Here is a 15,826-nt window from a genome sequence, read left to right on the forward strand (position 1 = left end):
CTTTTAAAAACATCTGGGATATTTTCAAAATGCGCATATCAAGAACGTGTTCCCCATGAGGAAACTTCACAGAATGCTTAATGTATTTTGTTGTTTGTTTTCAAGTTCTCCTTCTGAGTACATATCCTTGTAAATGGAAATTCTTACCAAGAATATTACCCATAGCATTAGAGCTGAAACTAAAAATCTGATAGAATAATATTGAAACGTTTTCCTCATACAGGATCATTTAGACAGGTTTGAGCCTTCCAGAAGGCTTCTTCATGCAGTTACAGCAAAATGTTTCCAAACTGAAATATAGCAGCTGACATTGAACCGAAAAATATGTTCCAAATTGTTGTGGTTAGTAAAACAAGAGTGCCCTCTGTCGATGATGAATTCAAGATCAACCACTTGGGGCACAAGCAAAACACATTTTGCTTGAAATGTGTCAAATTAAGGATAACTGCTTCCCTCTTCCCACAAAAGGTGATTCTGAAGTTAACAAATGTTTGAACTAAAATGCAAAAATTCCTCTTTACAGGCAATCCATGGACTTTTGCACTGAAATAACCAATGAAAAAATAACATTGCTATGAGAAAAAGTTTTTACCTCTTCATAAAAACGGAGATTATTCTCAGCCACATTAGTGAATGTTGATCTCATATCACACTGCATGTTCTGCTTCCACCTGTCCCAGTCCGCTTTCAGAGCATTATTGGCACGTTCAACTTTGTCTTCAAGTTTCCCAATCTCTTCTGAGAACTAAATATTAATTGTAAATATTAAAAAATATTAGGAAAATCACCATTTTCAAAATTATTGAAATCAACTGACTGTAGTGGAGGCAAACAGAACTGAAAAAGCAAGGTTGATATTTAACTTAGCACAAAAAATCATATTGAAACATCATTCCTAATTAGTAACTCACTATAATTTTTGAAATATTAATAACAGAAATTCTAGACCACAATTCAAGTATTCCTGAAGATATTTTTATTGGCTGAGAAGTTACAGACTCTGGCACGTCTTCACTAGCACTTGACAGTAATGCATCTAAAAAGTAAAATATAGAGGGCTTTACTGAAGCAGAATCAACTGTACAATTAGATGAGTAAGTGCACAGTGGCCCTCTCTTTAATGAATTTTCTAGTCTTCTCAGTAATTTTGTTACCTATTGTCATTTACTCATCAGCAGTGTCAGTTCTGGCTGGCACCCAGTCACAGAACTAGATACATCTTCTGTAGCTACAGCGCAAATTCATCTGCTGCGACTGCAGAGTGACTGTCTGCAGCAGGAGGGGTCAGGCAAGAACATCAGTAAGGAACACCAAGCAGGAAATTTAATTCCTTGTATTGCTTCCATTGCAAGTCAGGTCCCATACACTTCTTCTGCTTCCTTGTATTCTGCTATCAGGCAAATAATTTTTTTCCTCGTACAACACCTCTGTAAACTTGGATAGCTACTCGTGCTTTCTGTAGAGATGGTGTTATCAATGATAGGAAGTTCAGGATTCCAGGATTAACTTCCAGGATTTTCTTCTGTGTTCTTCTTCTATTGGCAGAACACAGAAACATCAAAATTCAGAGCAGGATGTGGAAAGCCTTGGTGCACAGCCTCCTGCTTGAACCATGCAGGGGGAACAGCAATCCAAGTGCAACAACAGTCCTGCCACTATTAGACACAAACTAAGCTGCACTGCCTGAAATGGTCACAGAACCTGGATCCCATTCAGTTTGACATACTAGAATCCTTCAGCTCTTAAAAGTAGCCAAAAACTCCTTAGCTAGTAAAACTGAAAAATTCATCTGAATGGGTATTTTCCCCGTTCCATAATAAACATTTTTAGTTAGACTTGATTTCTACACTGATTTTCTTTGGCACACTTCTAGATTAATGAAATACCAGTTATTAATCAAGAACAAAATGCAAAATCTTATTTCTACTTTACTGAAAAGCCCAAGTTCAATTACCTAGCCAGAACCACTAATCAAGTTACAGACAAGGGTAATTTCAACTACCAACTCTGTATTCAAAATGAAAAAGTTAATCCACAGTTTAAATGTGGGGGAATTACCTTTAAAGGAATTACAGGCAACTGGATTTGGTATTTTGAGCATATCCCATGCTAATTGCTTTTCCTTCAAACACCAAAAAATGAATGCACACGGAATACTGAAAACGGTGACATTTTTAAGATGATTTAGAGTAGGAAAGGCAGTTGAATCCATTTTCTGCTTTTACAAAAAAAAAAGTTCTTCTATGAGAATGCACTAGTCTACACACAAAAAGAACTACTCCGACTTAGAAGTCGTGGCTCCAGCAGCTTCCCCTTATCTTGTTTTTTATATCTCTAAGTAATTTATTTTACAGTTTGTTTTTGTCTGTCCTTTTCTAGGAACTACGAATTTCTCCCACAGTGTAGTCACAGTGTGACATAGATAGGCAGACCCCGTTCTACATTCCTGCCTGGATATGCAGTTTAAACATCCCCCTTTAAAGTCCCAAAGAACCGTGTGTTGTATCAAGGCAAGGGTCTGACTTAAGATCTAAGGGCAGCATTATGCTGCCATCATCTCAAGTAGAGAGGTTTAATATCTACTTTTTGAAAATGAAAAAGAAACATAAATGCCACCCTCTTCAGCTGCCATGACAGCAGAATTCAAAGAAGAATGGCTTGATCTTAATAAAAACATCTACCTAGTGTGTTCCTCACTTACAAGGTGTAAATTGTTACAATTTATCCTGCAAATTAAATAGGATTCTGAATCCATTTTCTTATATTGATCTCACTGAGGCACCAAGTGTGAGAAATTAAATCTCACATCAGTGATCACCAGAGGACAGCACAGTGCTAATCAGACATCTGACCACGGGACAGGAAGGTGAGAGCCAGACATTGTTAGGGCAGAGTGCCACCAGATGTGAAGAGTGGGACCTGTAGCAAAGAGACCTGGCCCAATAGCCAAATTACCTGGTGACACAGCATTTTACACTGTCTTAGTATGGCAAAATTGCATGAATTTCTATCTGCTACATGAATTAATCCTTTAGCCTGGAGTTAAAACATAAGCTATACTCAGAATGTAATAGATTCAGCATTTCATCTCTTTACTACTCAGTTTCAAGCCTGAACGCTAGAATCCTTAAGTTAGCATTTAATGCTTATCTGGTTCTGTCAGAGCACATTATACCAACCTTTTGTCAGAATTACTATCAGCGCTAGTGGCAGTACTAAAACTGTTAAAAGTATCCAAACCACAGAGGGATACACGAGCATTGCTGTGTAGCCTTCAGAATGGAGCATGGGAGTGATGGAGCAACATATCCAAACAACTTCACAGCCAGAGCTCCGGAGGTAGAGAGGTCTAGACAAGCAAGAGGGTACCAAAGTCCTCCCAAATATCTCTGTCAGAGCCTGCATCCAAAATCACAGTCTTCAAACCATCCATACCCTGAACAACTGCCGCCTTCATGGACCAAATTTTGGAGCGGGAGACATTGTTTTGGGTTTTTAGCAGCACCACAAGCAGCTTCCTAAATGCCAGGTTGCAGAAGCACAGCTCAAGAAGACTTTTTTTTCCCAGACAATGAGGTTAATGTCCCATAAGATTTAATTTACAATTCCAGCCTATTTCATCTGCACTGACCTTGGGGATGTTTTACATTCTTCTGCTGTACAACCTCCTGTTTGTTAAATCATTTAATGTTTGCCGTGACCAATGCTAAAGATCTCACAGCCTTTTATCAGCTCTAATGACAGTCTGAGTCTCCTTATCTGTGGTAGAAATGTACTTCAAATGAGATTAGAGTTCATGCCACTCATTGTCAGCAAAATTTCTGGCTACTAGATTGCACTGACAAGTTCAATCTGACATCTATGAGATCATTAGAAGCTACAGGAGTTCTGCTTAGGAATAGAAATGTGCAAAGACACTCAAACTCAGTGTTTGGCACCAGTTCCAGTAACAGTGCCTGTGTTATGACCACCTTTTTTTTTGAAATCAGTTTGGTTAGGAGTGTCAGAAAAATATTTCAACACATAACAAAAATTTTAAAATAGTACAAAAATTACCAAGAAAACAGTTAGAAGTCACTTGAATGGTTAAAAATAGCAGTACAGCATTCTCTGCAATCAAACTATCCTTAATAGAAAAAGCCTTCTAATTAAGAAAACATCTTCAGATACAGCTGCCACTCAATTAGAGAACACAGAATTTTATTATCAGATTAGACTAACAGACATCTGTTTTACTGCTTTTGTGAGACTGCAAGGAGAATCAGGCTCTCAGAAACAGGATTCTCTGAAATGAGTAAAAAACAGAGGGATTGGACAGATAAAGCAAATATCTGAACACCTGGGTAATCACACTGTCCAAAGGCTTTACCAAAACTGTAAATGCAGATATTGAAACACAGAAACAGTGAAAAAAGATAACTTTGGGCAAGCTGATCTCAAAATCCTACTGGAAGCAAGTACAAACATCTCACGATGGCATAAACCAGTCAGTATCAAATCAACATGGTGTAATCAATACTATGCTAAAGTAAAAATATTCCTTGATTTGTAACAGTTCAGGAAAAAAGATAGTGCATGCACCTTGCCTGAGGACTCCATCAGATTATAACAGGAATACATCCTGAAGAGGCCATGTCCTGCCATGCAATGTTCTGTGGCGGACAGCAATGAGACTGCCTGCTAAACAAGCTGTATGAAACTGGAATTCATCACTGAATGGACCTGCCATTGCTACCCTGTTCCCAGCCTAGAGGACTTCTCCAACTTACCATCCTCTGTGCATTTTATAAGAGTTTCAAACTTTAAACTAAGGAAAAAGGACAGGAGAAGCAGCAAAGGAAGCAAAGAAACAAAAACAGTTTCGAGAACACAGAGGCAGAGAAATGATAGGACAATATAAGTAAACAGAATTTCTACTTCAAGAAAAAAAAACAAACAGAGGTATTTACTCAATGTCCCACTGCAGTACACAGAGGCAAACTGTTACAAAATATACCATAGCCATAGTAGATACCAGAGAGTGGTAATATATTCTTATTTATTCATCTCAGTGACAAATCAAATGAAAATAGGAATTTCAAATCCAAAAACCATCTAAACAGCTCATCTTTACATGAAAACTAATTACAACAACTCTAATAAAAAGTATCTGAAATGTCAAGGACTTTCTCCTTTTATGTACTAAAAAGTTATTAGTCAGTTTTATATATTATTTACACTGTATAACACTTTGTGTTAACACTGTGCTAAAAGGACATTACTTAGGCGTGACAGTTCAACAATCAAAAATTTTAAAATGCCAATAGTCATGTTGGAAGTTGCTTTTAACTGGCTCGCTGAGCCTTGCTGGTGGTTTTGGGGATGCCTGCCCCCACGGGCTACCAGTTACAGTCCGACTTCACTAGAATGAATGAAGTGTCATACTGGACTTAAAAAAAATATTCGGCTCAACTAGATAGAACAAAATGTTTCATTTTAAATAAGCTTATTGAACAACTGCTCATTCTAACCACCTCCTCTCCCTCTCCTACATCAATGGAGCAGCAGATACAAGAGCATTGCAGCAAGTCTTACTTTCTTTTAACTCCAAGTGTGGAAGCAAATGGAAATGCTAAAAATAATCTGTGGTACAATCTGTGTTGACAAAACACAGTGGTCGCCCACTATGACCAGCCTTTTGCTCCAGCAGCCCATCTACTGAAGTGCTGCATCTTTCTCAGGACTGCCTTTGCCTGGCACATACGGCTACAAAGAATCGCAGAGACACCATCCAGTTACTACACATGGCTTCTCAGGACACTTCTTTTGCATATCTTTTGCAGTTAGAATAAGGCCTGGAAGATTTCAGCTTTCTGTACATACTCACCAGATCCTTTTCTGTCTTTCTATTGGCTAAAGCATCAACTTTGGAATCAAGCTCGCCTTGAATTTGGTCTCTCCTTTTCAAAACACCCTTAATATAGAAGAAGAAAAAAAAAAGGTGTAAACTACACCATATTTTAGCTATTTCAGAAAACCATCAAACACCTTGGCTATTCTATAAAATAAGTAAGATCACAGAATGATGCCATTTAATAATTTTGACATGATACATATACTTTAATTAAAAAAATTAAAATTATGAAGACTTATTTTTCCATACCTGTATTTTATCTTATGTGTTTTTCAAGAATCTTAGTAAATCCAAAATCAGTGCCACAAGAATCTGACATACACAGTATCATTGCTAGTTATATGAACAAAACTGCAACAGCAGTTTAATTGGTATCAGCTCAACGTACTATATATTCATATCTCAAAACAGCAACATGAGTTTGCCAAATCTCATGAATGACAGTATCTTCATTGAGTAAAATTTACAATATAAAGTAGAATGACTAAAAATGGTATACAAGGCCTTATTGAAAGTGTGACTTTAACCTTTAATATTATTTTGTAAGTGCCAAATGTAGTTCTGAAAAATCAGAAAAAATTAACAAAAATCAGATAAAATTATCATAGGAATGATAGCTGTTCTACCATTGATATATGTGCTTATTTTCAGCTTATGTAATTATTACCTCCTTTAAAACTGTCTTATCAGGTATTGGGTTTTTAGCATAATGTAAAAAAAATAATTAGAGAGGGGAAGGAACATTACTTGTTAAGCTACAAAACAGGAACAGTATTAACAAATTAAATTTCCATTTCCAGTGCTAATTTGCTCTGAGACCTTGATGAAGCCTTATAAATTTCTCTTTGTCTTAGCTTCCTCATCTGTAAAAGCACACTCAGGTATGCTTATCTTGCAGAAGTGTTGCAAGGCTTTAGTCCTTTTGAAAAAAGTCAGAAGCAGAACATATTAAATTACAAACCTCAAAATCTTCTTTTACTTTACCTTGCCACAACTGGTTTTACTGCTTCTGCTGCAGAGATGTTCAGTATTCACCTCTAGCACAGGACATGTTGAAACATCTCAGGGCACAAGCAGCTCTACCTTCTCTAGCTCTCTTATTTGATTGAAAATATCTCTGAGATCTTGTCACTTGATCAAATACAATAGAATAATTTAGGAGTTTTTTTTCAAATAATTTTTCAGTGTTTCTTTTTGATCTGTTAATCACAATAAAAATTGGTAAACCTGACTTTGGGCTATTCTGAGTAAAAGATTAGCTATATATACAAATGCTCATAAATCTACTCAATAGCTCAGAACTTAATATATACAGAAAAAGTTTAGCTATAAGCACAGAAGCAAAACAAATGTCTGGAACAACTTTTCTTCATAATACAAATGCTTTTACTATTTATTTTGCCTCTTTTAAAACTGTTTTAATGGCTGCTATCACAAATTATAAAACAAAACTGACTATTTTAATATTAAGGTGCTACAACTACAGACAAGTGCTGACTTCTAATGACAAACATAGGGACTATATTTTTAAAACATATTATTACACTTTTACAGCTTTTTGGTGTAATATTTAATGATACCCTGCCACAAAACCCTCAAATTCTTTATGTGAATTCGTAAACAATTAATGCTGTAATTTGTACCCTGAGGGACAGCAGTTTTATTCTGTGGGTCAGTTAGGAAGGAGCTGGTCCAGATGTAAATATTTTAGCTGTGAATTCATTTCATTCCCCAGTTAAAGGCTGAACTCACAACACTGGAAAATACAAGGACTGTATTGTATTGATCACACCTTGTTCTGCACATTTGCATGTGATCTTGGCAGCACTGCACATGAGGGGTTAAACACACCTCTGAAAGCAGGTTTATTACTGTGTGACTTCCCATGGTATTTTTAGTGTGATTAGTTTTACCCTCTCCAAACTCCAAGAGGGAAGTAAGCCACAACAAAAATAAAAATCCAGAGTGAACGAAGGGAAAGGGACAATTGTAGAACAGCAGTGAGCTACTGAAGGAAGGTTTTTCCTCTGGACAGGACCTCATGGCAGACTAATGCTGTGTTGCAAGTGCTGCATCAAGAAAACTACAAGCAGAAAAAATGCAGTGGGGAACAGCAACTTGTAAAGTGTGCATGAAGAGCCAGGTAGTCACCCTGGGGCTTGTCCACAGAAACCTCTTTGTGCTCTGGACAGAACGCCTGAGAAAGGGTGAGGGTGAGCCAGGCTGCAAAACAGAAGGTCATGGGCAGGCAGAATCTCTTCAGTAGCATGAAGGCTAGGATCACTCATGGGTAACAGACTTAGAAATGCTGAAAAATTACTTCTGGAAGTGGGGGAGACGAAGAAGAGCTGCAATTTCTAGGATGGTAATCTCTTTAAACCTTTAAGCAAAGCAGTACCTCCACCTACCAGCATGGCCCCTCTTTCAGTGAAGCTTGTTTTAATACAGCAGTCATTGCAGCAGTAATTCCTAACCTCTCAGTAGCTGAGCCTTACTGAGAAATTGGCAATGCTCTGCACAGTGCCAGCAAAGGCTCAGTTAACTGGGGTCTTGCTCTACCCATGGCCTGCAACACACTGTCAGCCCCTACTCAGAAGGCACTGCAGTAGGAGCTGGACTCCCAGCAGTAACAGAAGAACAGATACTGCAGCTGGCATTGCTCAAAACCTAGACAAAGAGGGGTTTGTACACATGTTCTGCTTTCTGGAGGCAGCAAAGTGGGAATTATGACATGCTGAATTCAGTTACTTAATTATGTTGATTATCCACCAACACTGAGTATATCAACTCTGGAGTCTGATTTTTTACATTCTCTCCAAGTGTAAGAAAAATACATAAAGGGAACTGAGAGCAGTAGCTTATGGCAAAGACTAACACATGCTTATATAATGGCGCAGGGACTGGAAGTTCCCTGCTGTTCTGGAAAAAGAAAACATAGTTTAGGAACAGCTCCTAGAAAGGGAAAAACCTCTCCACTCCTTTTCCCACACACAATCTGTTACTCAATGAGTTCATATTCTATCCGTGTCAGAGAAGGTCTTTCTCAGCTGCTGTTCCCAAACCCTTTCGGCTACAATGCAGAGCTCACTGAAGATGGCAAAACCAGACACCCTAGCACAGCTACCAAGGGCTGCCTGCCAAGCAGAACTGTCAAGCTCTTCTTATTTGGAAGGGGCATCTCTGGCTGGATTAGCAAGGGAAACAGAACCAACCAGATTCCCTGCTAACAGACAGTTATCCTATGCTGCACATGTTTTGTAATGAGTAAATACAGGGACTGTAAAATCATTTTCATCATTCTCTCCTAGACTTTGTCACTGGACTAAGCCAGATTTTATTTACAGCCACAAACAATCCTTAAAGAAACCTTACCATCAGAATTTCACTGTAGAGAACATATTCATGTAAAATTGGCAGCAGGTTTTCTGAGAGCCCTGCCATTCTCTTCTCCGTAGCCTTGCAACACCTGTCGATGCAGCTGGCAATGCCCTTCAGGGAGTCTGCTAAATCTTCTTCCGATGCTGACCAGAGGGTGTGGATGGGGCCGTATTCCTTCATTTCATTAAAATAGTCTTAACAGGAACATATACACATATTACTCTTTGTTCTTTAATAGATATCTAAGCGATGCTAATTACAACCTTGTACTTACTGTGAACAAACCAAGAGGCTGAGGCTAGTGTTTAAATTTGCTCAAATGACCAAGGTAAGTAAACTCTGGTTCATTGTTTATGAATAAACTAATCAATTAACGTATTGTAATTAAGTAGTTTCAAGAAATCTATCAGCAAAAATGCCCCAGTAGTTTCAAAAGGACACACGTACTCAGGCAGACCTGAAGAGTTGTACTCAGACACCCTGCATTAATGACCTGCGTTGCTTCACATTATCTTCATATAGAGCGACAGGAGCCATGAGCAGCCGTGGGCAGCAGTTGGTCTGATTTGGGTCTACTATCCTGAATTTCTCTGCTGCTTGAAACAGTAATGTTCCAAATCCTGTCTCGGTTATTAAAACTAGAAGCTTTGTTATGTCCCAAAAGCTTCAAAAGAAACACTGAAGTTCACACCAGTTCTCCAGGTGTTATGTCCTTCAGTAGTTTTTAATAATTTAAATACAGGGATATCCAACAAATTACTTCTCTTATGTCTCTAGACCAAGTGATAATCTGTAAGCAGAGAGAGAGGGCCCAGAATTCACTGTGCCACTTGGTAGGGCTAAATGTGGGCAAGGCTCCATATGACCAGGAAGCTGCATGTTCATAGGAGGGTACTGTGAACGCATTGGTCATGTATCAAAAAAAGAAATATCCTAGAAAAGATGAAAGCAGTTGTGTGGCATGAAGAGTGTAATGTTTACTTTGAGACTAATTGGACAAAAAAACCTCTGTGGAAGATGTAATCAAGAATCCCACATCAAGGTACTGCAAGCAGGAATGTTGTCTGCATTGCAGCTATCAACAGTTCCGATCCACAACAGTGCAGCCCTGCACACAAGTGTTCTGACGTGCTGTTTAGAAAATATGGGAAGAAGATATAACTACAGCATTTGGAAGCATGTCAAAATTCTTAAGGTTTTCCAAGAATTTGATACTGATGCCTTGAACCTACAGACCTCAGCTATTTCCATTGAAAGGAACAATATCAAAAGGAACTCTTTTCACCAACATGTATTTTACTTTTATAAGATCCTTCCAATTCAGTGAGGACATGCTGAGATCTGGTGCTGCACAATAAAGCACAAGGGCTCAGTTATTAAGGAACACAGTGCAGCTTTTCAAATTATATAGACAAGAAAATACCTCAAGTGCTGCCCAGTGGAAATTCTACTGAACAGGCATAGTCTGAGATCAGAGTAATTTCAGAATCTCAGAAAAGTCAATCACTTAGCATTCCACGTAGGTGTGCAAACTGCTGTTACTTAAGGAAAAAAATAAGGTCAAGTCATTCTTCTTAAGAAAACTCTTAATAGACACAGCTTACCATGACAGAAATTATGCCCAACAGTAAAGCTATTAAAAAAAAAAATCTACTTAGTCAAAACAGAAAAAAGGTGAAGAATGAAACCAAAAAAAGAGATGTTTAAAGATCTGGAATCTAGATAGCATTATGTTAGCATGAGATTGCCCTGAAAGTAAAAAACAAAAGGTCATTCAGTTTTCCAAAAAGCACAGGTAAAAAGACAGCCACACTTACTACATTTTCTTCAAAGTTCCTCATAAGCAGCTGAACGATATGTTAAAACTATTCCTATTAAGAACTTATGAAAACTAACTGGAAGATCTGTCAAAACCATAACCATTAATAAAACCACAGTATAAACATAAATCTCCCTTTTTCCTTCCTTGCTGGAAAGAGCATTTTGCCTGGCACAATAAAAACTAATTTACTTTTCCAATATATTAATTTCTTAAATCAATAAAACTGATACTTGTTTTCTACTTACCCCTTTCTTCCTTGTAAATCCTATGAGCTATTTTATCTAGTAAGTTTATTTTCTGACTAAATGTTCCCATGTAATCGTTGATTTCTGTAAACATTCCAGGACGATTTTTAACTGCTCCTCTTACTGAGGATGCTACAGCTCTGACGGTTTGTCCCATCCTGCTCAGCAAACCGGGACCCTGCTTCTTGTGTGATGAGAGTTCCTAAAGACAGAATAAGCTCTGTTTACTTTCAAGTACTTTTTTTAATTCTCTGAAAATAATTCATAAAGCTTTTTTCTTTTTTTTTTAATAAAACTACATACTCTGTGTCTTTTTAGTGTACAAATCTTATGTTATAATTATTAGACAAGTGTCAGAGTTGTACCTGTCATGTGCATTTATGAGCCAAGCCTTTCTGAGCAAACACAAGCATGCCATGTATCACGCTCCACAAGAACGGTTAAAGATGGCAGAGAACCTTCACCCCTTCATTCCTCAGGGTGAGTTAACTAGTTTCCAGTTTAGCTTTTTGAACAGGAAAGCAGAGGTAATGATTGCAGAAATAAGTAATTGAGAAAAGCAGACAGTGTTCCCACTGGAGGAAGTAATCCACCTATTTTTTTTCTCTCTTTTTAAATGTTGCTAGAATAACCTTTGCTGAAGTTCAGAGGCAGGCTTTGCTGAGTACAAAACTCCAGTTTGCAACTGGTGACATCTTGCAACAACGCAACAGGAAATTCTTTTATGAGACCAGTATAACTTTTAAAAAAAACAACAAAGAGATGAAAAAGACAGTGCCATGCCAAACCAATAATTAATTAAAAACACTATTTTCCTCATAATCTTGGAAGCTTATATGTGTACCAAAAAGCATGCAGACTTGACATACTGTGAAATTGCCACAAAAAAATCCAGAATGCAGTAACAAAAACTACTTTGGAAGGTACAGCAATATTTATGATCACATACATGATTACCAAAAACACAGAAGAAAAGGTTATCTTGAGGTATGTATATTCCATAAATCCCTGCCTTCTTCTAACACTTCTGTAACAAGCCATGGAATGACACTATTGAATACTGAGCCAGGGGGACTCCTGATACACTCTACTAACACAAGAGGTGGTTTCACATAACTGTAGATAAAAACAAAGTAATTTTACCCAGGCTTGTGCAGTAAGAAAAATTTTGAAGTCTTCATTAAAAGTTAAAGTTGGATGATCAGCAATACGGTTCAAAAATTTATGTAAAGCTTTTCTTCGAGTCTCAATGAATTCATCACTAAATCGTTCCACCATGCCCTTCATTATGAATTTTTCAGGCAATGGCTAAGAAAAAAAGAAGAAGAATATTGTACAATTTGCATAATATTAGGGTTATTACAGTAGTTCTTCTACTTAATAAAAAAAATTGGTATACCTTGTAAAATCTATCATGCAAAAACCCAAAAGCTATATAAAGTTATCATATTCAACTAAGGTATAACATGGTTCTTGTAATAATATGGTTCTTGTAACACACAGTGCAGAAGAACACAAATGCAACTAAGAAAGGAGGACATAAATTATTGCAAATGGCACCATGAAAAACCTAATAAATACCTTTATGTGATTTTTAATTATCACATGCATATAAAGCTAATGAAAATAGGTTGGCTTAATGTTTGTGAGACTTCAGAAGTTGCAAAAAGACCTCAAACATCTCTGTATAAAACTGGAGCTATCTTATAAACAAATAAAAACAACAAACAAACAGGAATAATCAGTGTCGGATGTGCTTCTTCAAGTTTGCTCTTCAACCAAAGGAAATCCTGGTATCGTCTTCGAACTTCATATTCACTGGAGTCAAATTCACCACGGGATGTCTGAAAAACAGGGGTAGAAACAACAGGCTTAGGTTACAATACCAGAAAAAGAAAAGAACAATGCAGTTTTAGATTTTGGAGAAAACTGAGTACTTGAAGGGAATGCAACATGATTCTTTTTGCTCCTGTTATTTGTTTGCTGTTATTTTAAAGTACAGTGATCGACTCCTTGAAGAGTTAAAACACATCGTGTTTTAGCAAGAAATCAAAGTTCTATTGGGGAAAAAAGGAAAAAAGCAAGCTTTTAACTGCACTTCATGCAGTGACATAATAATTGTCCTACCAAAATGTTTCCAAAATATTTCAATAATTACTTTAGTGTTGCATTTTCCTTTTAGCAATCCCAGTTATGTTCATTACTTCTAGGGTACTTCTTTTAAAGTGATTAGTAATCTACTAATGAGGAAAGTCCATTTTTTAGCATTCTGAACGAACCCCAAAGACCTGACACACATCCTTGGGACCTGCTGACACTAATCAACAATCCCCACGTTCAAAGCATGAAAACTTCAGAATATTACAGCAATAACACTTCTTGCACTGCTTAATGGATTCTGCATCCCATCATCAATTCCAGCTTTGTAGCCCTTTGTTAGAACTTGCCAACAAACCTTTAATGTCTACAAAAAATGCTTATTACAAAGTTACAAAATTGTCAGACCATGAGATTTATTTTATCACTGCTCTGTCTTCTAGAGGCAAGCCACGAAGAGCCCATGTTTTTGTTAATAAGTGCTATTTAGCATTCATTGTTGCACAGAGATTTATAATGCGATGCAAGTAAATTCTAAAAACCTCAAAACATGCTTTTGTAATCTAAACATTTTTGTTGAATAAAAATTTTTCAGGTATGTGGGAGGAATGCTATTACTTTATCATCAACAGCCAGTACTCCAAATTAAATACGATAAGAAAGGACAGAAGAGATAAAAAAAGGCAAAAGCAATCTATCTTATGGCCAATCCATACTTGCCTGAAGAAAAAATGTTCTCTAGTCTACAGAAACATGCATAAAGGGAAAATTATTGCTAGCAACCTAATGAAGATAGCTCTCTTCCTACTCTTTAAATATTATATGAGGAATTGATATCTCCTCCTATTTAAAGATGAATAATTCCCATTTGAAAATTTGGTTTTAAATGAATCTTTTAAAAAGAACTCAAAGTAAAATAAATTAACAATGCAATTCTCAAAATGCAGCCTGCAGATTATTTGCTGGTAATCTCAGAAGACCTGGCTGGACTCATAAGGCTGACTTTCCTCCTTATTTCCTGTAAATAACTTGCATTTAGGACAACTAAAAATACACTTCATTGTCTCCCAGCATTGCTTTTTCATTAGAGAATTGTGGCAGTTTCCCCAGAAATCACATGCAACTGTAAATGGGAAACAAACAACCATGTGATAATGGATGCAATTAGAAAATATGTGATAATGGATGCACTTAGAAAAGAATGGAATTGAAAGACTGTAGCAGGTAACATTTATGCCAGACATAAGACCCACAGGCTGCAAGTGATCCAAAAGTCATAAATACTTGTGCCAATATAGTGTTTTCAAACTGAATCTGTCCTTCTGCTGTTTCATGTTCCTGCTGAAGATCACAACAGAAAATGTTATTCTCACATAGCACTCATTTTGCTATTGAAGGTTTATTAACTATTTTCTCAATATAAATAATGTAAGCACCTCTGCAGGTAAGCACCTGTGCAGACTTACACTGATTTTTTTTCCAGAATCTACCACAGTTTCATACAGTTTTAGTTGTCTGTAACTCATGGCAAAATCAGAGTACAATTTAAATTTAGTAATATCACAGAGAATGGTATGCAAGAAGAGCAAAAATGCTACTGGTGTTATCAAAGTAAGCCATTACAGCCATGAATAGATGCTTACCTTTGTGACTACTCTGTATGTAATAAAGGTTTCAATGGCTGTAATGTGGCTTTCAGGATCATCGACTGTAATGAAGAGATCTCTTAATTCTGGTCCATCTTCAAATTTATATTGGTTTATCATTGATGAGGGGGATATTGGCATTGAAGGACTGAATGAGTTTACCTCAGCCAGAGATGTATCCTACAGATAAGACATGAGAACATTCATATCAATACATCTTTGTATACAAACACATATGCCTCAGATGCTAAAATGGCAAGCTTTTAAATAATCTGACAGAACAGATATAATATAGAGCAGATGAAAGAATTATATAGTACCTAGAAAATCTATTATCCTTTTCAGTATGTACTTCAGTGAGGATGTAAGAAATGAGATTTATTCTAAAACTGTTGAAAGAGCAAAATACTACCATTTGAGAAGAATGTTATGCAAAGAGAACTTGCCTATGAATGGTAAAATTAGTTATGAATCCAAGCACCCATTAATTGTGTAGAATACTTACCAGTTTTATTAAAATGTTAAAAGCCAGTTGCTGAGGACTTATGATGTTTGAATTATCTCTAATTACCTGAGCAGGGTAGATAAAAACCCAATGATTTAAAAGAAAACAAGACAAAATCAGAATCAGAATTTTTATTGTAATTGGATATTTCAATTTGCATGTATTTTAAAATAAAATTTGAAATGGAAAACAATTACAGATACATAAATTAATCTTTTTCTTTTTTCTAAAGGAAAACAG

The 15,826-nt window shown here is 36.7% G+C and overlaps 1 protein-coding gene across 1 annotated transcript in view; it reads right to left on the minus strand.

Annotated features, from left to right (window-relative positions):
- SNX7 (sorting nexin 7) overlaps nt 1-15,826 on the minus strand; it is a 28,203-nt gene that overhangs the window by 7,477 nt on the left and 4,900 nt on the right. The window contains exons 2-8 of the mRNA XM_029963218.1: nt 15,079-15,261; nt 13,072-13,182; nt 12,482-12,646; nt 11,339-11,540; nt 9,266-9,465; nt 5,867-5,953; nt 593-745 (exon numbers count right to left, since the gene is read on the minus strand). Coding sequence (XP_029819078.1) covers nt 593-745; nt 5,867-5,953; nt 9,266-9,465; nt 11,339-11,540; nt 12,482-12,646; nt 13,072-13,182; nt 15,079-15,222 — 1,062 coding nt within the window. The 5' untranslated portion in view covers nt 15,223-15,261. The remainder of the gene's footprint in view (nt 1-592; nt 746-5,866; nt 5,954-9,265; nt 9,466-11,338; nt 11,541-12,481; nt 12,647-13,071; nt 13,183-15,078; nt 15,262-15,826) is intronic.

Source organism: Manacus vitellinus, unplaced genomic scaffold, assembly GCF_001715985.3.
Source record: "Manacus vitellinus isolate BGI_N305 unplaced genomic scaffold, ASM171598v3 scaffold_56_pilon, whole genome shotgun sequence".
Taxonomy (NCBI): Eukaryota; Metazoa; Chordata; class Aves; order Passeriformes; family Pipridae; genus Manacus; species Manacus vitellinus.